The sequence below is a fragment of the Anolis sagrei genome, chromosome X (assembly GCF_037176765.1).
Source record: "Anolis sagrei isolate rAnoSag1 chromosome X, rAnoSag1.mat, whole genome shotgun sequence".
Classification (NCBI taxonomy): domain Eukaryota; kingdom Metazoa; phylum Chordata; class Lepidosauria; order Squamata; family Dactyloidae; genus Anolis; species Anolis sagrei.
Window position 1 is genome coordinate 74,815,248 of NC_090034.1, and position 27,224 is coordinate 74,842,471.

General features: G+C 42.6%; 1 protein-coding gene across 2 annotated transcripts; it reads left to right on the forward strand.

Moving 5' to 3' along the window:
* The first annotated feature begins 2,687 nt into the window (after window positions 1-2,687).
* Window positions 2,688-26,912, forward strand: PAQR7 (progestin and adipoQ receptor family member 7). 2 transcript variants are annotated; one of them, XM_060784452.2, is made up of 2 exons: window positions 2,688-2,862; window positions 25,277-26,912. In XM_060784452.2, exon 2 carries the CDS (start codon window positions 25,315-25,317, stop codon window positions 26,371-26,373), a length of 1,059 nt encoding a protein of 352 aa, XP_060640435.1. In that variant the 5' UTR covers window positions 2,688-2,862; window positions 25,277-25,314; the 3' UTR covers window positions 26,374-26,912. The 2 variants fall into 2 exon arrangements, with proteins under 2 accessions (XP_060640435.1, XP_060640436.1); XM_060784453.2 differs by having other exon boundaries at window positions 2,688-2,836.
* Window positions 26,913-27,224: the final 312 nt, after the last annotated feature.

Genomic DNA, 27,224 nt, shown 5'->3' on the forward strand with positions numbered 1-27,224 from the left:
ATACGTTCGGATAGGTAGGTTGGGCCAGAACCGTTTAGGGCTTTAAAGGCCAACACCAGCACTTTGAATTGAGCCCGGTAGCAAATCGGTAGCCAGTTATTATTCTCTCCTGATGTTTCGCCTGCATCTATGGCAGGCATCCTCAGAGGTTGTGAGGTCTGTTGGAAACTAAGAAAATGGGTTTTATTTATCTGTGGAATGTCCAAGGTGAGCAAATATGAATTTTGCAACTGGCCAACTTGATTAGCATTTAAAGGCCTAGCAGTTTCAAGTTGTGGCTTCTTACTGCCTATGGGAATCCTTTGTTGAGGTGATTAGCTGTTCCTGATTTTTCTTGTCTGGAGTTCCCCTGTTTTTGAGTGTTGTTCTTTATTTACTGTTACGATTTTAGAGGATTTTTAAAATACCAATAGCCAGATTTTGTTCATTTTCATGGTCTCCTCCTTTCTGTTGAAATTGTCCACATGCTTGTGGATTTCAATGGCTTCTCTGTGTAGTCTGACATGGTGGTTGTGAGAGTGGTCCAGCATTTCTGTGTTCTCATATAATATGCTGCGTCCAGGTTTGTTCATCAGGTGCTTTGCTATGGCTGACTTCTCTGGTTGAAGTAGTCTGCAGTGCCTTTCATGTTCCTTGATTGGTGTTTGGGCAATGCTGCGTTTGGTGGTCCCTATGTAGACTTGTCCACAGCTGCATGGTATATGGTAGACTCCTGCAGAAGTGAGAGGATCCCTCTTGTCCTTTGCTGAACTTAGCATTGGTTGGATTTTCTTAGTGGGTCTGTCGATAGTTTGTAGGTTGTGTTTCCTCATGGTTCCCTTGATGTATGGGAAGAACACTTCTGGGTGGATCTTTATAAACAAAAAAAACCAAACAAACAGAATAATAATAATAATAATAATAATAATAATAATAATAATAACTTTATTTATACCCCACCACCATCTCCCCAAAGGGACTCGGGGCGGCTTACATGAGGCCAGGCCCAGCAATACAACAATGCAAATATACATATAATAATAATAATAATAATAATAATAATACTTTATTTATACCCCGCCGCCATCTCCCCAAGGGGACTCAGGGCAGCTTACATGAGGCTAAGCCCAACAACACATCAATAAAACAACAAAACAGTAAGCAAATAAAACAATACAATTAATATAACCCACAAATAGACAATAACACACAAAAATTTAAAAACCTATGGCTGGGCCAGATGTAATAGATTAAAAATTTAAAATAAACACTGGGCGTGAACAGAGGTAGGATGTATCTAAGCGGGAGGGTTTTAAAGGATAGTGTAGGGAGAGCAACCCAATGGGTAGTTAAAATGCTTCTGAGGACATTTTGCAGGGAATTGGTCAGAGCAGGGCATTGTTTCCTTTATTCAGGGAAGGCACACTGGAACATCCACTTTTTCAGGCTCCTCCTAAAGACTGCCAATGTGGGGGCTTGTCTGATATCCTTGGGGAGTGAGTTACAAAGTCAGGGGGCCACCACTGAGAAGGCCCTCTCCCTTGTCCCCACCAATCACGCCTGCGAAGGAGGTGGGCGCAAGAGCAGGATCTCTCCAGATGATCGAAGAGATCATGTGGGTTCGTACACAGAAATGCGGTCACACAAGTAGGCGGGTCCCAAACCGTTCAGGGATTTGTAGGTAAGAATCTGCACCTTGAATTGGGACCGGAAAATGAACGGCAGCCAGTGGAGCTCCTTAAACAGGGGGGTTGACCGCTCCTGTAAGTTGCTCCAGTTAGTAACCTGGCTGCTGCCCGTTGTACCAATTGAAAATTCTGAGTCGTCTTCAAGGGCAGCCCCACGTAGAGTGCATTGTTGTTGTTGTTGTTCATTCGTTCAGTCGTCTCCGACTCTTCGTGACCTCATGGACCAGCCCACGCCAGAGCTCCCTGTCGGCCGTTACCACCCCCAGCTCCTTCAAGGTCAGTCCAGTCACTTCAAGGATGCCATCCATCCATCTTGCCCTTGGTCAGCCCCTCTTCCTTTTGCCTTCCACTTTCCCCAGCATAATTGTCTTCTCTAGGCTTTCCTGTCTCCTCATGATGTGGCCAAAGTACTTCAACTTTGTCTCTAGTATCCTTCCCTCCAGTGAGCAGTCGGGCTTTATTTCCTGGAGGATGGACTGGTTGGATCTTCTCGCTGTCCAAGGCACTCTCAGAACTCAGAGTGCATTACAGTAATCCAATCTGTAGGTGACTAAGGTGTGGACCACCATGGCCAGATCCGACTTCATGAGTGCTCATAATTTTAATTTTAATTTATAACAGCAAAACAACAGAGAGGAAACAACCAGGCACAGATTAACACCTCCCAGCAAGAGATTTTCCCAGGCTCAGGCAGGCATTCAAATGCTAATGAAGGTGATCAGCTAAACATTCACACCTAGCTCCAGCAGACAAGAGTTCTTTGTCCCACCCTGGTCATTCCACAGATATATAAACCCATTGTCCTATTTCCAACAGACCTCACTACCTCTGAGGATGCTTGCCATAGATGCAGGCGAAACGTCAGGAGAAATGCCTCTAGAACATGGCTCTATAGCCCGAAAAAACCCACAAGAACCTATTATTATTATTTCTTCCCTTTCTTTCCTTTCCTTCCTTCGCGCGCCCTGCAGGGGGCGCCCTCGACTGCGCTGCGTCCAATCCCCGCCCCGCGCTCCTCGCCGCTGCTTCTGCTGCTCCGCGGGGCCGAGGCGGGTCTGGCCGTTTTCCCTGCGCCTCCTCCTTCCTTCCCAGCTTGCCTGCCTGCCTGCCTTCCTTCCAGACCTGCGTCCATCCATCCCTCCGTCCTCCGGAACCGAAGAGCCGGCCAGGTGGGTCCAGAGGGACCGGGGAAAAGGTAACGCATTGGGGGAGAGCCTTTCTCCGGCTCCAAAGCAAGGGAGGAAGGAAGGGAGAAGGGGAAAGAGGTGGGCGCAGAAGCAGAGCAGCATCCTCCATTAGGCTTCACCCAAGCATCCCTTCCCAGCTCGCTTCCTTGCCCAGCAAAACCTGGCTAAACTTGCCCTGCAAGGAGACAAGAGGCCCAGAACAGCAGGATCAACTTGCAGAGGTCCAGCTAGCAAGCTGCTCTTGTTCTTATGGAAATCACAATCATATATTAGCATTGAAGATTGTGATTAGGTTTTATTAACAATACTATTCATATTGTTAATAAAGTTGATTCTTTATATTCTTAATATTATTATTAACATTAACATCCATATTATTAGTAGTGTTACTAATAATAACGTTGGTGATATTAGTATTCTTAATATTATTAATATTTTAATATTATTCTTACTATCATTGACATTATTCTTATTATTAATATTAACATCAATATTTTAATAGTGTTGGTCATAATGTTGCTGATATTAGTATCCTTAATATTATTAATAATATTCTTAATATTGTTACTAATTATTAAAATTATTATTAACATTAACATCAATATTATTAGTAGTGTTACTAATAATAATGTTGGCGATATTAGTATTCTTAATATTATTCTTACTATTTTAATATTATTCTTAATATCATTGACATTATTGTTATTATTAATATTAACATCAATATTTTAATAGTGTTGGTCATAATGCTGGTGATATTAGTATCCTTAATATTATTAATAATATTCTTAATATTGTTACTAATTATTAAAATTATTATTAACATTAAGATCCATATTATTAGTAGTGTTACTAACAATAATGTTGGTGATATTAGTATTCTTAATATTATTCTTACTATTTTAATATTATTCTTAATATCATTGACATTATTGTTATTATTAATATTAACATCAATATTTTAATAGTGTTGGTCATAATGTTGGGGATATTCGTATCCTTAATATTATTAATAATATTCTTAATATTGTTACTAATTATTAAAATTATTATTAACATTAACATCAATATTATTAGTAGTGTTACTAATAATAATGTTGGCGATATTAGTATTCTTAATATTATTCTTACCATTTTAATATTATTCTTAATATTGTTATTATTAATATTAACATCAATATTTTAATACTGTTGCTCATAATGTTGGTGATATTCGTATCCTTAATGTTATTCTTCATATTCTTAATATTGTTACTCATTAAATATTGTTACTAATTAGCTATGCTAATCTATATAAATATTGTTACTAATTAGCTATGCTAATCTAAATGTAATGTTCGTTTGTGGGATTAACAGAACTCAAAAACCATTGGATGAATTGACACCAAATTTGGACACAAGACACCTAACAACCCAATGTATGCCCTTCACTCAAAAAAATAGGTCGCAGGTTCGAATCCGGGGAGAGGTGGATGAGCTCCCTCTATCAGCTCCAGCTCCTCATGCGGGGACATGAGAGAAGCCTCCCACAAGGATGATAAAAACATCAAATCATCCAGGCGTCTCCTGGGCAACGTCCTTGCAGACGGCCAATTCTCTCACACCAGAAGCGACTTGCAATTTCTCAAGTTGCTCCTGACACGACAAAAAAAAAAGTTAAAAAAAATATGATTTTGTCATTTGGGAGTTGTTGTTGCTGGGATTTATAGTTCACCTACAATCAAAGAGCATTCTGAACCCCACCAACGATGGAATTGAACCAAACTTGGCACACAGGCTTCCCATGACCAACAGAAAATACTAGCAGTGTTTGGTGGGCATTGACCTTGAATTTGGGAGTTGTAGTTCACCAACATCCAGAGAGTACTCTGGACTCAAACAATGATGGATATGGACCAAACTGGGCATGAATATTCCATATGCCCAAACATGAACACAGATGGAGTTTCGGGAAAATAGACCTTGGCATTTGAGAGTTGTAGTGGCTGGGATTTATAGTTCACCTACAATCAAAGAGCATTCTGAAACCCACCAATGATGGAATTGAACTAAACTTGGCATATAGGTCTCCCATGACCAACAGAAAATACTGGAAGGGTTTGGTGGGCAGTGTCCTTTGGTTTTGGAGTTGTAGTTCACCTACATCCAAAGATCACTGTGGACTCAAACAATGATGGATCTGGACCAAACTGTACACAAATACTCAATATGCCCAGATGCGAACACTGGTGGAGTTTGGGGAAAATAGACACATTTGGGAGTTGTAGTTGCTGGGATTTATAGTTCACCCACAATCAAAGAGCATTCTGAACCCCACCAACGATAGAATTGGGCCAAACCTCCCACACAGAACCCCCATGTGGGCCACAGGGGATGGCTAGTATATAATATAATATAATATAATATAATATAATATAATATAATAATAAACGGGGACTCGGGGCGGCTTACATGAGGCCAAGCCAGGCAACATATTGCAGCAAAATAAAACCAAAAACATAAGCAACAAGCAACAACATCATAATTACATAAAAACATATGACTACATTAACAATATAACACAATCACAGTGACAGTTGGCGGGATAAAATATGCAGGATAAAATGTTAAAAATCTCAAATGAGATAAGAAGAGGAGCAAGTTATTTGTAAGACAGAGCTCATAAAAAACACAGGGTTGTGGAACCAATATACATATAATATTTATAATATTATAATGTAATACAGTATAATACTACTAATAATATATTATAATTATATATTTTATATTACATGTAATATTACTAATAATATTACAATATAATTGTATAGTACAATATAGTGATGTATAGCACTGATACTGTACTGTGCTAATGGTATAATGTATTGTATGTAAATATATATATCTTGTAAGTTACTCTGAGTCCCCTTCGGGGTGAGAAGGGCGGCATATAAATGTTGCAAATAAATAAATAAAAATAAATAATATTATTAATATCAAGATCAGTATTTTTAATATTCCTACTACTAATAATAATGATATTAATATTATTTATATTATTAATATTTACACCAGTATTATTAATTTTGTTACTAATAATAATATTTGTGATATTAATATTCTTAATATTCCTGTTTTTGATATTAACACCAATATTATTAATATTGTTAGTAATAATGTTGGTGATATTAGTATCCTTAATATTATTATTAAGATTTTAAATATTGTCAATATTACTACTAATATCAATATTTTAATATTGCTACTAATAATAATATTGATATTAATATTATTTTTAGTATTAATATTTGCGCCAATATTATTAATGTTGTTAATAATAAAGTTGGTGGTATTAGTATTCTTAATATTCTTAATATTGTTAATATTATTGTTATTAATATTAACATGAGTATTATTAATACTATATTAATAGTATGAGTATTATTAATATTATAGTAATACTATATAGTATTATTAATACTATAGTTATTGATACTATATTAATACTATAATACTATAGTTATTGATATTATTAGTAATATTGTTATTACAAAAGTAGGTTTTATTGATTAGCCCATCCATATGAAAACACTTGACAAACAAAATAACAAAATAAACTAGTTAAAATAAATATTGTTACTGATATTGTTAATAATATTTATATGGTTAATATAGTTAATTAGATGGATACCCCCGGTGGCGCAGTGGGTTAAACCCCTGTGCCAGCAGGACTGAAGCCCGACAGGTCGCAGGTTCGAATCCGGGGAGAGGCGGATGAGCTCCCTCTGTCAGCTCCAGCTCCCCAAGCGGGGACATGAGAGAAGCCTCCCACAAGGATGATAAAAACATCAAATCATCTGGGCGTCCCCTGGGCAACGTCCTTGCAGACGGCCAATTCTCTCACACCAGAAGCGACTTGCAGTTTCTCAAGTCGCTCCTGACAAGAAAAAAAAAAGTTAATTAGTATTATTAATATTATTAATATCATCAATGTTGTTGTTAGTATTGATATTGTTACTAATATTGTCATTCATATTATTAATATTGTTATTGCTAATAATAATATTGTTATTGATATTATTAAAAGTAAAGATAAAGGTTTCCTCTGACATTAAGTCTAGACATGTCAGACTCTGGAGGTTGGTGCTCATCTCCATTTCTAAGCTGAAAAACTGGAGTTGTCCATAGACACCTCCAAGGTTATGTGGCCGGCATGACTGCATGGAGCGCCGTTACCTTCCTGCAGAAGTGGTACCTATTAATCTACTCACATTGTGCATGTTTTTGAATTGTTAGGTTGGCAGAAGCTGGGGCTAACAGCGGGAGCTCACCCCGTTCCCCAGATTTGAACCGTCAACCTTTCGGTCAGCAAGTTCAGCAGCTCAGTGATTTAACTCACTGCCCATTGATATTATTAATAATATTGATATTGAAAATAAAAATGGAAGGCTCCTCTACCCAACACATCGCTTTGCAGGCCATTCAATGCGCAGAATGGATGGGCACTGGAGCAATGCCACGGCAACACGGGGATGGTCGAGACCTCTTGGTCATCCTCCCACCCAATGGTCTGATTCATTACGTGAGATTAATCTCATTATCTGTATGACTTGCATGCAACAGTGTAATAAGGGTCTCTGGACCGTAATAAAATTTATCATTCTGTATGGCATATAATGTGAGAGACGAACACGGTTGTGCAATTGTACACTGGTCTACTTGTGCTCGAAATAGATAGGAATTGAGGCAATTAGAGAAGTTGCGATCCATGCAAAAGCCGGGGAACGGATCGTCTAAGTGACTAAGTTATTAATAATAGTTATAATAGTAATATTGTTATTAATATTAACAATATTGTTATTAATATTATTATAAGCCGGCTCACACATTCCACCTGCTGTTTGTTAAGGGACTTTTCCAGGGATGATAAGAGAGAGATAGAGGTTGGATATGGGGAGATCCCTCCCCATTAATGTATCATTAATGTAACCCTCCCCCTTGGTGGCGCAGCGGGTTAAACTGCTGAGCTGCTGAAATTAATAGTAATAATAATAATAATAATAATAATAAAACTTTATTTGTACCCTGCTACCATCTCCCCAAGGGACTCGGTGCGGCTTACATGAGGCCAAGCCCACAATACATCAATAAACAAAAGCAATAACAATAATTAATACAAAACAGTTAAAATAATTCAAAAACAGAAAAATACACAATAAGCAATACACAATAAGAATATCATTTACTGACTGAATGGTTGGTGGTTTGAATCCGGGGAGCGGGGTGAGCTCTCATTGTTAGCCCCAGCTTTGACCAACCTAGCAGTTTGAAAACATGCAAATGTGAGTAGATCAATAGGTGCAACTTTGGTGGGAAGGTAACGGCACTCTATGCAGTGATGCCGGCCACATGACGTCGGAGGTGTCTATGGACAACGCTGGCTCTTCGTCTTAGAAATGGAGATGAGCACCAACCCCCAGAGCCGGACACAACTAGACTTAATGTCAAGGGAAACCTTTACCTTTTACTTAATGTATCATCCGTTGTTGTGTGGAGTCCCACAGGGTTCAATTCTGTCCCCAATGTTATTTAACATCTACATGAAGCCCTTGGGAGAGATCATTCGGAGTTTCGGAATGAGATGTTATCTCTATGCAGATGATGTCCAAATCTGTCACTCCTTTCCACCTGTCACCAAGGAGGCTGTCCAGGCCTTGAATCGGTGTTTAGCTGCTGTATCGGACTGGATGAGAGCTAACAAATTGAAATTGAATCCAGACAAGACAGAGGTCCTACTGGTCAGTCGTAAGGCCGAACAGGGTATAGGGTTACAGCCTGTGTTAGACGGGGTTACACTCCCCCTGAAGATGCAGGTTCGCAGCTTGGGAGTGATCCTGGACTCATCGCTGAGCCTGGAACCCCAGGTCTCAGCGGTGGCCGGGAGAGCTTTCGCACAATTAAAACTTGTGCGCCAGCTGCGCCCGTACCTTGGGAAGCCAGATCTGACCACGGTGGTCCACGCTCTTGTCACATCCCGGCTGGATTACTGCAACGCACTCTACGTGGGGTTGCCTTTGAAGACTGCTCGGAAACTACAACTAGTCCAGCGAAAAGCAGCCAGATTGCTCACCGGAGCGACGTACAGGGAGCATACAACCCCCCTGTTGCGTCAGCTCCACTGGCTGCCGATCCAATTCCGAGCACAATTCAAAGTGCTGGTTTTGACCTACAAAACCCTATACGGTTCCGGCCCAGTGTATTTGTCCGAACGGATCTCCCTCTACGTCCCACCTCGAAGCTTAAGATCTTCTGGGGAGGCCCTGCTCTCGACCCCGCCACTGTCACAAGTGAGGCTGGCGGGGACGAGGAGCAGGGCCTTCTCAGTGGTGGCCCCCCACCTGTGGAACTCACTCCCCGGGGAGATTAGATCGTCATCTTCCCTTTTGGCGTTTAGGAAAAAACTGAAGACCTGGATCTGGGATCAAGCCTTTGGTCATTCTGACAGCTAACTGAAGGATCTGATGATAGACAAGGACAAATGGAATGGAATGGATATATGGACTCTGAACCCTGAGCATGAGACTGTTTTATTATTTTATTATGTACTGATGTTTTTAATTAATTGTTGAATTGTTTGTATTTGTATTGCTTGTGAATTGTTTTGGGCATCTAATTGTGCCCCCACTGTAAGCTGCCCTGAGTCCCCCTCGGGGTGAGAAGGGCGGGGTATAAGTAAATGAAATAAATAATAATAATAATAAATTCTGGATTAGTGCTTTCAGAGGGAATGCTCTTCAGTTAGTCTTTCCATTTGGCCCTTGCTTTGCCCTGGGCTTTGGCCAGCGTTTTGATGCCACCCAAGGGCCACAGGCCACCCAAAAAGCGAGACCCCGCATAAGGGAGTCTATGCCAAATTCCAGATGCATGACATCAACATGCGGAACACCCCCCTTGTTTCCATGGGGAGACCCAAAGCTTGCGAAATCCACATGCTAAAGGAATGGCCTGCTCTGACTTGGATTTCCGACGGCTCCCGAAGACAACCCAAGCCCCACCTTTTGTTATGCAACACGGAGGGGAGATGATGATGTTGTTGTTCCGAATTGGAAGTTTTCTGTGCAAGGCGGAAAAAAAAATCACCATCATAATCATTGCATTTTGCAGCCAGTCTTGGCGTCCCTGGTGATAAATCCAAATAAATAATGTGCGCCTTGCCCGGGAGGATGTAGATGGCGTCAGAGATAGCGGGAAAGAACTTGCCTTGGTCTGCTTTGTTTAAAATAAGACGTCCTTGTTGCATGCTCTCGCTCGGCATGGTTTGGCTGAGTTCAGTCTGGCGCGGTCTGCTTTTTGGTGGTTTTTCTTCTGAAACCTGCATTTCCACATCCACTCCGATGTGGGAAAACATTCAAAGCAGAAGTGTTTGCTCTGGTTTGCATGACATTAGATTATCTATGCTTTTGCATTTTCTATTTTAAGGCAGAGCTTTCCAAACAGTGTGCCATGGCATATTCATGTGTCGGCTGCGTTGTCGTGTAGACGTCAGGAGAAGTGGATGAATTTGTACGAAATAAGCAATAAATCCTATATTTTACAATATATAAATGGAAAAAAAATGTAATGAGCTATGTTGCATATGTTGGGCGAGTGGGCTTTTTAACAAAAGACCCTCCCTATAAATGCACAGCAGAGTAACTTATTAGGAGCAGCGTGACCCCGCACCACCAGCCCAAAGTGGTTAAAAGAACAAAAACACACAGACCAATGTTATCTCTTCCACAGGAGGCTTTTCTTTATAGCAAAATAATATGGTTGCACTATTTACAAGAACTAGGTTTCTATCACACAAAAAACCAAATGCATAGCAGCTTTACACACAGCAGCCTTCACACTGGAGCTTTCTCACACGAGGCTTCTCTCACACAGAGGTTTACCTCACACTCCTCAGGACAACACTAGCTTTGATCCACTGACTCTAATAGTCTTCAGCCTACTCACTTGCCTCAGAATGACACTAGCTTTGGCCCACTGACTCTGACAGGCTTCAGCCTCCTCACTCCTCTCAGGACGACACTAGCTTTGGCCCACTGATTCTAACAGGCTTTGCCCTACTCACTCTCCTCGGGACGACACTAGCTTTGGCCCACTGACTTTAACAATCTTTGGCCTACTCATTCTCCTCAGGACGACACTAGCTTTGGCCCACTGACTCTTAACGGGATTTGGCCTGCTCCCTTTTCTTGGGATGACACTAACTTTGGCCCACTGACTTTAACAATCTTCGGCCTACTCAATCTCCTCAGGACGACACTAGTTTTGGCCCACTAATTCTAACAGGCTTCAGCCTACTCACTCTCCTCAGGACTGCACTAGCTTTGGCCCACTGACTAACAAGCTTCAGCCTACTCACTCTCAGGACGACACTAGCTTTGGCCCACTAATTCTAACAGGCTTTGGCCTACTCACTCTCCTCAGGACTACACTAGCTTTGGTCCACTAACAGGCTCACTCTCCTTAGGACGACACTAGCTTTGGCCCACTGACCTTAACAATCTTCAGCCTACTCACTCTCAGGACAACACTAACTTTGGCCCACTGATGCTAACAGACTTCAGCCTACTCACTCTCCTCAGGACTGCACTAGCTTTGGCCCACTGACTAACAGGCAGATGGTATTTGTGGCACAAGTTCCAATGGATCATCTGAGCAACAGTATTATGCCTCTGCTTGTAGTCTGTCTGTGCGATCTTCTTGTAGCAGCTGAGGATGTGATCCATTGTTTTGCCTGCTTCCTTGCAGAATCTACACCTGGAATCTGTTGCTGACTTTTCAATTCTGGCTTTGATGGCATTGTTTCTAATGGCTTGTTCTTGGGCTGCAAAAATCAGGCTCTCCGTCTCCTTTTTTAAAGTTCCCTTTGTCAGCCACCTCCATGTTTTTTCCTTATCAATTTGGCTCTCAATTTTTCCCAGGAACTGTCCATGGAGAGCCTTCTTTTGCTAGTTTTCTCTTCTGCTCGGCATTGTGTTTTTACGGTATTTTTGTCTTTTGCATTTTAAGCAGTTTTCTACTATTGACTTCCATCAATGTTGGTTCTTGACTGCCTTTCCCATAATCTGCCAGTGTATGTTTCTCTTCTTCTACCGTTTGTTTCACTTGCAGAAGCCCCTTCTCTGCCTCTTGATTTTCTGGACAGGTCAAGTCTGTTGACATGTGGGTGTAATGAGTAGTGGATTGTCATCCGTTTTCTTATTTTTCTGTCCAGATCACGCAGCTCTGCTTGCATCCAGTTCACAATCCCAGAAGTGTATCTGGTGACTGGGGATGGTCCTGGTGTTGATAGCCTTGATTGTATTTTCACCATTCAGATTGCTCTTCAGAATTTTTCTGACCAATTAGACGTATTCTTTGCTGACCACATTTTTCACATGTCCATGCTTGATATTGTCCAGCTGTAGTAGGCCCAGGTATTTATAGGCTTCAGGCTGATTGCACTTTATGGTTTGTTCATTTGGCATCTCTATGCCCTCGCTGTGTGTAATTTTCCCTTTCTTTAATGCCACTGTGGCACATTTGTCTAGGCCAAACTCCATACTGATGTCAGTGCTGAAGATTCTGACTGTGTTGGTCAGTGACTGGATTTCAGTTTCTGATTTTCCATAATCCTTTAGATCATCCATGTAGAGTAAGTGGGAAAATTTTGATGAATGTCTTGCCGTTTGGTAGCCCAGGTTTGTTTTCTGCAGAATTACTGATAGTGGGATCATTGCAATGATGAACAACAGTGGTGAAAGTGAGTCACTCTGGAAAATTCCTCTCATTATGTTAACAATTCCATAGCTTTCATTGCCCAAAAAACAACTGTTTTCCACTGTATCATTGCATTTTCAGTGAACTTGCTAAGATTTTCACAGACCCTGACGACATTCAGACATTTGATGATCCAACTTTGTGTCAGTGAGTCAAATGCTTTTTTATAATCAATCCAATTTGTTGAGACCTCACTACCTCTGAGGATGCTTGCCATAGATGCAGGCGAAACGTCATGAGAAATGCCTCTAGAACATGGCCCTATAGCCCGAAAAAACCCACAAGAACCTAATCCAATTTGTTATTATCATTATTATTATTATTACCTTGAGAGTTGTGATTCAAAAGGTAATGATAGATAGATTTATTTGTCGTGTCAGGGCAACCAGTCAATTGTATTACATTTCTAACAGAACAGAACAAACAGACACAATACAAAATTTGCGAGTTTGGTAGTTGATTAAATGTCCTTTGGCCACTTGGAGTGCTTCTGGTGTTGCTGCAAGAGGTCCTCCATTGTGCATGTGGCAGGGCTCAGGGTGCATTGTAGCAGGTGGTCAGTGGTTTGCTCTTCTCCACACTCGCATGTTGTGGATTCCACTTTGTGGCCCCATTTCTTGAGGTTGGCTCTGCATCTCGTGGTGCCAGAGCGCAGTCTGTTCAGCGCCTTCCAAGTCACCCAGTTTTCTGTGTGCCCAGGGGGGAGTCTCTCATTTGGTATCAGCCATTGGTTGAGGTTCTGGGTTTGAGCCTGCCACTTTTGAACTCTCGCTTGCTGGGGTGTTCCAGCGAGTGTCTCTGTAGATCTTAGAAAACTATTTCTAGATTTAAGTCGTTGACGTGCTGGCTGATACCCAAATAGGGGATGAGCTGGAGATGTCTCTGCCTTGGTCCTTTCACTATTGGCTGCTACTTCCCGGCGGATATCAGGTGGTGCAATACCGGCTAAGCAGTGGAATTTCTCCATTGGTGTATGACGCAGACACCCCGTGATAATGCGGCATGTCTCCTTAAGAGCCACATCCACTGTTTTAGTGTGGTGAGGTGTGTTGCACACTTGGCATGCGTACTCAGCAGCAGAGTAGCATAGCGCAAGGGCAGATGTCTTCCCTTCACTGTGTCTGGTTGTGATCCCCAGGTTGTGCCAGTCAGCTTTCGTATGATATTGTTTCTAGTACCCACTTTTTGCTTGATGTTCAGGCAGTGCTTCTTGTAGGTCAGAGCACGGTCCAGAGTGACTCCCAGGTATTTGGGTGCACTGCAATGCTCCAGTGGGATTCCTTCCCAGGTGATCCTCAGAACTCGGGATGCTTGTCTGTTCTTAAGGTGAAAAGCACATGTCTGTGTTTTAGATGGATTAGGGATCAGCTGGTTTTCCCTGTAATAGGCAGTAAGAGCACCTAGAGCTAGATAGATAGGCAATAGATAGATGATAGATGAGATAGATGAAAGTTGAAGTGCTGTCAACCAGTGTTGACAGTGTTAATCCTATAGTATAGATGCACTCTCAGTGAAATATATAATTATTATTGTCGAAGGCTTTCATGGCTGGAATCACTAGGTTCTTGTAGGTTTTTTCGGGCTATAGGGCCATGTTCTAGAGGCATTTCTCCTGACGTTTCGCCTGCATCTATGGCAAGCTACCTCTGAGGATGCTTGCCATAGATGCAGGCGAAACGTCAGGAGAAATGCCTCTAGAACTTGGCCCTATAGCCCGAAAAAACCTACAAGAACCTATTATTATTATTATTATTATTATTATTATTTAAAAATATTTATTACCAGCCTCTCCTGATGGCTGAAGGTGGGGTACGACAAAGTAATGAACATAAAATTTATACAATAAACACAAAAATACTTTTAAAAAACCTTTGCATCAAACACATTTTGGACTATACATCGCCAAACAATTCAGAGTTTAGCAGTGTTGCTTTTTTGGACTATACTTCCCAGAATTTGCAGCCAGCCAGGAGATTTGGAAAGTTCAAGATGTACAAATAATCGAGAATAATTTAATGCAGGCGTTGGCAAACTTGGGCCCTCCAGGTATTTTGGACTTCAACTCCCACAATTCCTAACATTCGGTAGACTGTTAGGAATTGTGGGAGTTGAAGCCCAAAATACCTGGAAGGCCCAAGTTTGCCCATATCTGATTTAGTGGAAACCTAACACGCATTCAAGTCAAGCAAGCTCCAACATGCGTGTTCACAGGTATTTTGTCGTGCGTTGGGGTGCCTTGCAGGAGTTCAAACGCTAGCAGCTGCTCAGTGTATTCCTCCTCTTCCAAATGGCCAACAAATCTTCCTCTCCTCATTAAACAAACTGGCAAATAATATGCAACCAATGTTTTCAGGGGTTGGCCGTGTTGGCTTTGCCTAAAGAACAGCTTTGCCTACCGAGAGAGACCAGTGGGGAAGGTAAACTCTGCCAAGCATCGGGGAATATATAACAAGTACTTTTCCTCTTTGGTCGCTTAACTTCCCTCTTCTATAAAAAGATGGAAGTGACAGAGAAATTTAGCTAGATGGAGGCCTTACTGAATTTACCCAAAGGAGCTTTGATAACACTTCCTTTTTAAAGGCAATACTATAGGCTTGTAAGAGCTGAAACACACACGTATGGAAGAGGGATAACAAAATAGGAATAGCCAAAGGTGCCAAAACCAAGGATTATATGTGTATGCTAAAAATAATATAAATAGAATAATGTATTCAATGTATGATACCAAGCCACCTTGTCTGTCTCCTGAGGAATCTGTGTAATGACCAAGTATCAACAGTAAGAACAGACCACGGAGCAACAGACTGGTTCAAGATTGGGAAAGGAGTATGGCAGGGCTGTCTACTCTCAACCAACCTATTCAACTTTTATGCAAAACACATCATGCGATATGTGGAGCTTAATGAATCCAAGGGTGGAAATTGCTGGAAGAAACATGAACTACCTTAAATATGCAGATGATACCACTTTGATGGCTGAAAGCAAGGAGAATCTGAGGAGCCTTCGAACCAAGGTGAAAGAAGAAAGTGCAAAAGCTGGGTTGCAGCTAAACATCAAAATCCAAGATGATGGCAACAGACTGATAATTGCAAATAGAGAGGGAGAAAATGTGGAGGCAGTGACAGACTTTGTATTTCTAGGCGCGAAGATGACTGCAGATGCGGACTGCAGCCAGGACATCAGAAGACGTTTCCTTCTTGGGAGGAGAGCAATGCCTAATCTCGATAAAATAGTGAAGAGTAGAGACATCACACTGGCAATAATGATCCTCATAGTTAAAGCAATGGTAACCTATGGATGTGAGAGCTGGAAAATAAGGAAGGCTGAGTGAAGGAAGAGAGATGCTTTTGAACTGTGGTCCTGGAAGAAAATTCAGATCGCGAGAAGATGCAACCAGTCCATACTCCAGGAAATAAAGCCCAACTGCTTACTGGAAGGAAAGATATTAGATGCAAAGGTGAATCTCTTTGGTCACATAATGAGAAGACAGGAAAGTTTGGAGAAGAGAATGATGCTGGGGAAAATGGAAGAAAAAGGAAGAGGGGCCGACCAAGGGCAAAATGGCTGAATGTTATCTTTGAAGTGCCTGCTTTGACCTTGGAGGAGCTTCGGGGTGGTCACGGCCAACAGGGAACTCTAGCATGGGCTGGTCCATGAGGTCACAAAGAGTCGGAAGCAACTGAACGAATAAACAACAACAAATTCAATATATATACATACACACAGATTGAGAGAGAAATGGATTTCTGAATGATATCTATTTTTGACCACTTGGATGCTGACATTGGAACAGAAGCTGATGAAGATGTGTCCAGCAGCTCTGTGAGTGGGGTGACACTGTGGCCCCTTCTACACTGCCATACAATCCAGATGATCAAATCAGATAAAAAACATGATCTGCTTTGAAACAGATTATATGAGTCTAGACTTGTGGGAATGAGGGAGAGAGCCTTCTCTGCTGTGGCCCTCTGGCTTTGGAACTCGCTACCTGGTGAGATTAGGCAAGCCCCCACCATAGCATCCTTTAAGAAAGATTTAAAGACTTGGTTTTTCCGATGTGCCTTTGGAGAGTGACCATATATCCCATTTCTGTTTGTTTCACCCACAGTGTTGTCCTCATGATACACTCCCCCCCCCCCCTTAATGAAGGCTTAACTCCACTGTTTCGTCCCCTACGAGCTCCTTCTGCACAAATATACCCTTTTCACCACTATCTTATCCAGGGTTTTGTCATTACTTTGTGCATTTGGCCCGCCCATCGTGTTTGATTTCCCATTATGCTAGTTTGCACTGTTTTTTAAAAATGTTTTATGTATTCTATTGTGATGTAATTTTCTATTGTTCTAGGTTCTTGTGGGTTTTTTCGGGCTATAGGGCCATGTTCTAGAGGCATTTCTCCTGACGTTTCGCCTGCATCTATGGCAAGCATCCTCAGAGGTAGTGAGGTCTGTTGGAATTAGGACAATGGGTTTATATATCTGTGGAATGGCTGGGGTGGGGCAAGGAGCTCTTCTCTGCTGGAGCTAGGTGTGAATGTTTCAACTGATCACCTTCATTAGCATTTGAAGGCCTGCCTGTTGTTCTGTTCTGTTTTTTTTTGGGGGGGGGGGGGGTTGCTGTAATGTATTTCCAGACTTGGCCTCATGTAAGCTGTCCCAAGTCCCCTTTGGTGAGATGGTGGTGGGGTATAAATAAAGATTATTATTATTATTATTAATATTAATATTATTATTATTACACGGCCATATAATCCAGTTCAAAGCAGATAATCTAGATTTTATATGGCAGTGTAAAAGGGGCCTTGGAGAAGCTCACCTGAAATACTGGTAGATCTCACTTCTAATATGTAAGACAGTGTTGTTGTGTTATAAAGAAGGAGTTCAGCTGGATTTCATAGAATCCCAGAGTTGTTGTTGTTGTTATCATTATTAATTCTATTTATATCCCACCGTGCAGATTCAAGGCGGCAAAGAACCACACAATTTAATGGCAATTTAAAACAAAGCATATCCCAACATTAAACAACAACAAAAATTAAGTATGTGTGTGCGGATATACAATTCAAATACAATAAATGCCATTGGCCATAGAATTCCACTAGTGGCCTAGAAAGAACATTTCTCTAGACTTCACTAGATCCGCCAGCACAGTTCTATGGTATTCAAAGTATCCCAAGCATTACAGAAATGGCATTCAAGGAGTTTACTCAATAAGTGGTCTAGCTTGAGCTGCCTGACCGAGTTGTGAAAATATAGTGGGGAGGAAATGGGCCCAATCCTCACCTCATTTGGCATTATGATGGTATTAAAATATCACTAATCTATATAAATAAAAATGTAATGTTCGTTTGTGGTATTCACAGAACTCGAAAATCACTGGGGGAATTGACATCAAATTTGGACATGATACACCTAACAACCCAGTGTATGTCATTCACTCAAAAAAAAAACCCCAAAGAAACAGCAGAAACCCCAAAAATCCACGCAAGGGAAGAGCGGCCGTTACAGCATTGAGAGCCAAGCGCGTGCACCGAACTCCCTCCCTCACCGCGGCAGGGAGCTTCCTCCCTCTCGGGAGCCTATCCCGCACACCTGACCACACACATACACACAACTTCGCCTTCCCCTCGAAAACCACTGGGGTGAATTAACACCAAATTTGGACACAATATGCCTATCAAGCCAACAAGTGACTATCACTCATAAAAACACAGCAGAAGGGACTTAGGAAGCCAAAAAACAAAAAATAAATACATTACAACACATGCTCAAAACCACATATGTACACAAACACACATATATACACATATACACAAATATATACAGAAATACACACACATATATGCACACACAAAACATACACAGAAAGAAAGAAGAAGAGAGAGAGAAAGAGGGAAAGAGAAAAGGAAAGAAAGAAAGGTAGGTAGGTAGGAAGGAAGGAGAGAAAGAGGGAAGGAAGGAAAGAAAGAACGGTAGAGAAGGAAGGAAGGAGAGAAGGAAATAAAAAAGTGAAAGAGGGAAGGAAGGAGAGAAGGAACGAAAGAGAGAAAGAGGGAAGGAAGGAAGGAAAGAAAAGAAGGCAGAGAAGGAAGGAAGGAGAGAAGGAAATAAAAAAGTGAAAGAGGGAAGGAAGGAGGGAAGGAACAAAAGAGAGAAAGACGGAGAGAAGGAAGGAAGGAAAGAGACAAGGAAGGATGGAACCAAAGAGCAAAGGAAGTAAGAAAAGAAACAGATAGAGAAGGAAGAAAGAAGAAGGGAAAGAAAAAGAGGGAAGGAAGGAAGGAAAGAAAGGGAGAAAGAGGGAGGGAAGGTTGGCCACAGAAACGCGTGGCGGGTACAGCTAGTGAATTATAAATATACACATGTGTAACACCAATATTGATGTTTTGCCTAGACAAGTTTCCAAAAATTGTGTTACAGATAACATTGCGTTATCTGTAACGCAATGCTTTACAGATAACGGGATTTCTCTGTCAAAGCACAAATCACGCAAGTTGCATTGTTACAGGTTTGTTGAATTCAGCCTCTTATCTCCAGCCCAAAGCTGTAGAAATGCCTTCCTTTTTGAAAAGCCCCACACGAAAAGGTTGCACAGAGAAGTCTAAAGCATGGCTGTCACCCATATGTCTTCCAAGAGCTGATGTGACTCCATTTAGCAGGGTAACGGGAGCTTGGAAAGAAGACTGTGGCTCCTTCTACACTGCTATGTGATCCAGATGATCAAAGCAGATAATCCACACGATCTGCTTTGAGCTGGATTATATGAGTCAACAATCCAGTTCAAAGCAGATAATATGGATTGTAAATGCCACTGTAGAAGGGGCTTGTAAGATCATAGTGGCCTCTGACGAAAGAGGTGGATCAGTTTTGGAAAACATTTGGAGAAAGCTCTGTCCAATGAGTGCATTGTTGACATCTCGTTTCCATCCAGGTGGTCTACATCAAGCACGGTAGCCTGTTAGGAATTGTGGGAGTTGAAGTTCAAAACATCTGGGGAACCCAAGTTTGCCCTTTCCTGATCTACATTTATTTATTTATTTTATTTATTTAGCAATTTTGTATACCGTTTTTCTCCCCTCTATCAGGGGACTCGAGCCGGTTTCCAACAATAAAATCACAAAACAATCATTAAAAACATCATATGACATATTCAATTAAAATGTTATAATAGCAAAATGCAATCACATAATAACAATGGTCAGTCGTCATAGTGAATTCGTTGTCCATCATTCATCGTCATCTATCCAATCACAGAAATATTGATTCACTCGTCGTAAGCCAAACCCCATAGCCAGGTTTTCAACCGTTTTCTGAACGACAGAATGGAGGGGGCAGTTCTGATCTCCAGTGGGAGAGAGTTCCAGAGTCGAGGGGCCACCACCGAGAAGGCCCTGTCCCTCGTCCCCACCAGACGCGCCTGAGAGGCCGGTGGGACCGAGAGCAGGGCCCCTCCAGACGATCTTAACAACCTAGATCAGGGGTCCACAAACTTTTTAAGTAGAGGGCCAGGTCACAGTCTCTCAAACTGTTGGTGGGCCAGATTATAATTTGAAAAAAATACGATATCTTATTTATAGTGCAAAAACATTAAAAAAACAATACAATAATTAAAATTAAGAATAATTTTAACAAATATAAACTTATTAGTATTTTAATGTAAAGTGTGGGCCTGCTTTTGGCTGATGAGATAGGATTTTTGTTGTTATTGTGTGCTTTCAAGTAGTTTCATACTTAGGTTGACTCTGAGTGAGGGCCGGGTAAATGACCTTGGAGGGCCGCATCCGGCCCCCGGGCCTTAGTTTGAGGACCCCTGACCTAGATGGTTCATAGGGGAGAATACGTTCGGACAGGTAAACTGGGCCGGAGTCGTTTAGGGCTTTATAGGTTAACACCAGCACTTTGAATTGTGCTAGGAAGCTAATTGGCATGGTGTGAGTCTCCTTCTCTGGAAGGCTTGAAACAAAATCTTTATGGCCATCTGTTGGGAGTGCTTTGGTTGTGTGTTCCTGCAGAGCAAAGGGTTGGACTGGATGGCCCTTGAGGTCTCTTCCAACTCTATTGAAACTAAGCTAGGAAAGGCTTAGATTTGGGTCGGCTTATTGTTCCTGTGTTAGGAGACAACCTCTTTCTCTTCTCAACTTGATGGAACAATTTGTTTGGGTGAGCATAAATGAGCAACAAATACTTTTGGGTTGGAAATTCCCATTGCCTGCAAAAAACACCCACTCTTCATATTTACGTTTCCATTATTTGTTGTTTGTGTTGGATTTTTCCGCTCTGACAAAGTCATCGACGACAAGCTTTAAGTAATTGAAGTTCCTTTGTTTTTGGTTTTTTTAAACACTTAATAATCAAAAGCAGGGTTTGGTTGGGACAGAACTACGTCTCTTCTACACCAGGCATTAGTTTAATCCATGCATACACTGCTGTTTAGACAAACAAACATTTGAGCATTCAAACATTTGAAGACTATTCAAAAGTGATAATTTTAATCTGCTGTCAGAAGCAGATTTCTTTCAGAGCTTCCAGCCAGTTGTCATTTTTAATAGGCCCTTTAACTAGCCTGTTGTTTCTGTTTTGTTGTTTGTTTGTTTTTTGTTGTGTCAGGAGCGACCTGAGAAACTGCAAGTCGCTCCTGTTGTGAGAGAATTGGCCGTCTGCAAGGACGTTGCCCAGGGGACGCCTGGATGATTTGGTGTTTTTATCATCCTTGTGGGAGGCTTCTCTCATGTCCCCGCATGAGGAGTTAGAGCTGATAGAGGGAGCTCATCCGCCTCTCCCCGGATTCGAACCTGCGACCTGTCGGTCTTCAGTCCTGCCGGCACAGGGCTTTAACCCACTGCGCCACCGGGGGCTCTGTTTCTGTTGTTGTTATTATTATTATTATTATTATTATTATTATTATTATTTGATACATAACAAGATGAGTACACAGCAAACAAGATCACATATCGGACACTTTCCAAGTGTCTAGGACTGTGTGATGTATCGGTGAATAATGTGTGCAGATCCAAGCCTTTTGCAGCTGAGAGATGGTGATTTTGTCAGCGCTGATTGTTTTTAAGTGCAGGCCAAGGTCTTTAGGTACTGCACCCAGTGTGGCAATCACCACTGGGACTACCTTGACCGGCTTGTGCCAGAGTCTTTGCACGTCTATCATCATCATCATCATCTTTTGCCTCAGGCAACACAACATCTTGGTCCACTCCTACCCAGAGAGCTGCTGCACTTGGTGAACTGCAGACCTCCTTTGGTCCAGAGGCTAGACTACTATTTGCAGCTGCCTTTGGAGTAACTTTCCGAACTCTTCCTTTTTCCCGTTTCTGTGCATTGCAAAACCATGTTTGTTTATTTTTGTAATGATCTCGGCCTCAGGATGATTTTGCTTCAGCTTTCCTGGCCTTTGGTGTTCTGGTCTGGGCCTCTGTGTTGGTTGCATCTGGCGACAGATGATAAGATGTCTTTGAGAATGTGAAGCAAAAAGGAAGGCGTTTCCAGGAAGAATGAGGCCGAGTTGCTCAAAGGAGCCAAAAATCAAGATTAGACAGTCATTTTTTTCATAAAAGAAATTGTACAGCTGTGAACTAAGAACTTTCTTACAAAATGTTTTCTGCCTCAGCCAAAAGGAGCACAAGTAAAACTACAGTACATGTGGTGAAACTGGGATAAGCTTCTATTCTTAAGATGGCACATGATTGCAAAGTCAGAACTTTAGTTTCAAAAATATTTATTGAAGTAAAATAAATACATTCTAGACTGAAAAGATATTGAGGCTAACTAGCTTACTAAATCTTATCTTCTAAAGAAGTAAAAGGGTAAAAAGTTAAAAAAAAATAAAATCCATGTAGCTACATTTTGCCTAAAGAGAGGCAAAATGCATCCTCACTGGAAGGAAGAAAAAGCAGAAGAGACAATGGAGGATTGTCACATGGCCAGCCCAGGGCAATAAAAATACCCTTGAAGAGGAAGTTCACTCACAGAAATTCCATTGCTACATCTTCATAGGGGGAGGAGACAGTGACAAAAAGGAGGAGGAAAGACAAAGCCCTTTTTGTAAACATGCATAGGAATGTGGGGGCGGAATCCCTCAGCCAAATCCTATCACTAGTCCCGCATTTCTCAACCTGTGGGTTGGGATCCAGGGGGGGGGGGGGGGAGGGTCGCGAGGGTTGTTAGAGAATTTTCTGTTGGTCATAGGGGTTCTGCAGGGCCGTAGCCAGAAAAAAATTTCGGGAGGGGTTGAAATTTCGGGGGGGGGGGTTTGAAAATTTCACGGGGGGGTTGAAGCCTGCCTCCTAGCTCACACTGAAGCAAAGAGCACAGCAGGGGGCAGAGCAGCTTTCAATAGCCTGCAGCTCCGCCCTTGTCAACCACCTCCGCCAAGTCTGGCCTCCTTAATGAGAGCATTCAACATCCCCCCCCCCCCCCAACTTGGTTGCTTCAACTTGGAAGTTCTCAGAGGTTTCCACCACAAACAGTCTTTAGATGCTTTGAGAAGTACAACAAAGTCTTTTATTAATGAACAATCAAACAGAAACTTCTCTTGTCTTCAGTAAAGTTAAACAAATGATTCCAAGCTTTTAGGCAACTGGTGAATTCCTAATTTTGCCCACAAAGGACAGGCAACTGTCTTCAATAACTTCTTCTTTCAAGAAAAATCCCCCTTTTAACTTCTCCCAGGCTGACTGTAATCTAACCCTTACTGATGTGGGCTCCGCTACCGGGTTGAACTTGTCTCGAACGCCGAGTGGACCTACCAGCAAGGCAGTAGATGTTCTCCAGCTGGAGTTCTTTGGTCTTTAGGGCTGTTTTCCTGGAAATTCTTTGGAGACTCTTAAGACCTTTCTCCCCCGGAAGGTCTTAAGGGTTGAAGCTTTTGTACAGGGAAAGCTTGCACACATCCTATACATAAGCTTACCTTGCTGAGACTAACTAAAAATGGCTCCCTTCCCTTCCCAATTGCCCTGAGCATGGGGCGGGACCAAAACTTAACAATGATGGACAGGTGACTTGCCCTATGACTGCAACCAAAGAAGCCACCTATCTGCAGAGTCCCTGAAACCTAGGACTGCAAGCAAACAATACAAAGCAAATAAAGTTGGAGATCCTGGTACAGCTGTACCAGAACAACTACATCGGCTATTGCTGCAAGTAATGATAGTGTAAATAAATTGCTAATATTTGCTTGAGATAGTGCTTGCAGTTCTGGAGGGACTCTTGATTTTTTGTATCTCATAGACTTAGCATGGGGATTTGGTTAACCAGTTAAAATTCATGAGTAAACTAGTTTTTTTTTAAAAAAATCTGAAACATTTCGGGGGGGTTTGAACCCCTAAACCCCCCCCCCCCCCCCGCTACGGGCCTGGGGTTCTGTATGGGAAATTCGGCCCAATTCTATTGTTGACAAGGTTCAGAATGTTCTTTGATTGTAGGTGAACTACAACTCCCAAATGCCAAGGTCTGTTTTCCCCCAACTCCACCAGTGTTCAAATTTGGGCATATTGAGTATCCATGCCAAGTTTGTTCCAGATCCATAATTGTTTGAGTTGACAGTGCTCTCTGGATGTAAGAAACGCTGAGCGACAACTCTAGAACTCAAGGTCAATGCCCACCAAACCCTTCTAGTATTTTCTGGAGGTCTATGTGGCAAGTTTGGTTTATTGGTGGAGTTCAGCTGTGCTCTTTGATGGTAGGTTAACTATAAATCCCAGCAACTACAACTCCCAAATGACAAAATCAATCCCCCCCAACCTTACCAGTATTCAAATTTGGGAGTATTGGGTATTTGTGCCAAATTTGGTCCACTGAATGAAAGTACATCCTGTATATCAGATATTGGGAGCCCCTAGTGGTGCAGTGGGTTAAGCTGAATTGCTGAACTTGCTGATCGAAAGGTTGCAGGTTCAAATCCGGGGAGTGACGTGAGCGTGCGCTGTTAGACCCAGTTTCTGCCAACCTAGCAGTTGGAAAACATGCAGTTGTCAGTAGATCAATAGATATCGTTCCAGGGGAAAGGTAAGGGTGCTCCATGCAGTCATGCCAGCCACATGACCTTGGAGGTGTCTATGGACAACGCCGGCTCTATGGCTTAGAAATGGAGATGAGCACCAACCCCCAAAGTCAGACATGACTGGACTTAATGTCAGGGGAAAAACTTTACCTTTACTGTGTCAGATATTTACATTACGGTTTGTGATAATTGCAAAATTACAGTTATGAAGTTGCAATGAAAATAATTTTATGGTTGGGGGTCACCACAACATGAGGAATTATATTAAGGGGTTGCAGCATTAGGAAGGTTGAGAAACATTGTTCTAGTCTATCTACTTATTGAGGTCTGGAAGCTTGATGACACAAGAGACTTGTGCAGTCCTGGGATGAAATCCAACATATTTCTCATGCAGTCCTGTTTACTGGGAAGTAAGCCCTGCTGTATTCAGTGGGGTTTGCCTCCTGGTCAAGCTGCAGGGGGTTGGAGTAAAAGTTACATTGCTGAGCATCTCCTCTTGCATAAGTGGGACCTTCGTCCTGCAAGAGCTACATCTTTCTGCTCTCCATGGGTTGCTCCTAACCTCCATTGTGCAATTTTAACCCAAACTATCTCAGACCAAATGTCCTCTTTTCTTTCCTCAAGGGCTTTCTGTGACCTCCAGAGGGTGTCTCTTTCCAGTCATGGCAACGATTGTGTCTGAGAAGCTCGGCCACCTTTTCCTCAACGTCCAGCACTTGAGGAGGGTCCCTCGTCTCTTGGAGGAGGCGCTACCCCCTTCCTCGTGCACTGTGGGGGCCTCGGACGTGCCCCGAGTCTTCCAGAAGCCCTACATCCATGCCGGCTACCGGCCCCTCCACCGGACCTGGCGGTATTACTTCCTGTCTCTCTTCCAGCGGCACAACGAGGCCGTCAACGTCTGGACGCACCTGGTGGCCGCCCTCGTCCTAGCGGTGCGGTTCTGGCAGCTCTCTCGGGCCGTGGACTTCCTGGGAGACCCCCACACACAACCCCTTTTTGTCATTGCAGTCTCCTCCGTCGTCTACTCCACCTTCAGCACTTTGGCCCACCTCTTGCAAGCCAAGTCCGAGTTCTGGCACTACGCCTTCTTCTTCTTGGACTACGTGGGCGTTGCGACCTACCAGTACAGTAGTGCCTTGGTGCACTACTATTATGCCATTGAGCCCGAGTGGTACACGCGGATTGCCAGCTTCTACATCCCGGGAGCTGTTTTGCTGGCGTGGCTGTCCTGCGCAGGCTCCTGCTATGCCAAATACCGGTGCCCACACCTCTCTTCACTGCTGGGCAGGCTGTGCCAAGAGATGCCCTCGGCTGTGGCCTACGCCTTGGACATTAGTCCAGTGCTCCACCGCATTTACACCTCCTCTGCATCTGGAGGTGAGGATCTGGCTCTTTTGTACCACAAGTGCCACGTCCTTTTTTTCCTGATCGGGGCCTTCTTTTTTGCCTACCCATACCCCGAAAAGTGGTTCCCGGGGAAGTGCCACTTTGTGGGCCAGGGCCACCAGATCTTCCACGTCTTCCTCATTCTCTGCACGCTCACCCAGGTGGAGGCTGTGCTTCTGGATTACGAGACAAGGAGGCCCATTTACTCCCGGCTCCACGGCGGCCTGGCCCCGCTCTTTTCCGCCCTGTGCCTTCTGCAGGTGTGTTGCTGCAGCCTCACCGCTCTGTACATGACGGCCAAAGTGAAACGCAAGTTGTGTCAAAAAGAAGAGTGACAAAGACTGGAGGTAGAGAGGAGCCCACGCACTGGTTTCCTTACTTGCACCACTCTGGGTGCGTCCGTGCCATGGCGGCTAAGGAGATAGAACACTTGATCTCAGGTGGCCACGTTTGTCTGTGACCACAAAGAGGGACTGTGGCTTGTATCCTCCGTCACACTTATTGTGCCTGAGCAGGTGGAGGGACTGGGTGAAACACTGCTCCTTTATCTGAACCTCTAGCTTCAGAAGGTTATTTTTGAACTACAACTCCTGGGATGTTGGGAGTTGTAGTCCAAAAAATAACATTCTCTCAGCTCTGAGTCTCTCCACAAAGAAGAATGCTTTGTTCACACACTGCCCACCATCCCTTATCCATGATCTTTGCAGGTCTTCGAAATCAGAGGTGAGCAGATCTGATTCAGCCTGGTGGGGTCTCCTCATATATCTCCTCCTTTAAAGTAGAGTCAGCAACTCCTGTTGGGTTCCATGTTGATGGGATGGTGAGTACAGAGACAAGTATCCACTGTTACAGTAATACAAAAGTTTTGAATGTCATTAAACATATATTAAGTTCAATGCATCAATATTACTTCAAAGCTAGGTAGTTATACAAACACAAACAAAGCCATTGCTCTACAGTAAGACATGGCTGTTACATTCACAGTAAAAAGAATTTTCTCATTCTTCTCTTGAAAGATGAGTTGACTCCTCTTCTCATACACAATAATTGTTCTTATTACTAATGATGAGTACACTCCACATCCACAGTTTCGACTCAAGAGAGTCTTCGTCAGGTGGTTGGGTACTTATCATAAAGCTCAACAATTGAGAAATATAGTTATTTGTGTTGTTTTGCTGAATATATG

Excerpts from the sequence above, each read along its gene's own strand:
- PAQR7 (XM_060784452.2), top strand. The coding sequence starts at position 25,315 with ATGGCAACGATTGTGTCTGAGAAGCTCGGCCACCTTTTCCTCAACGTC.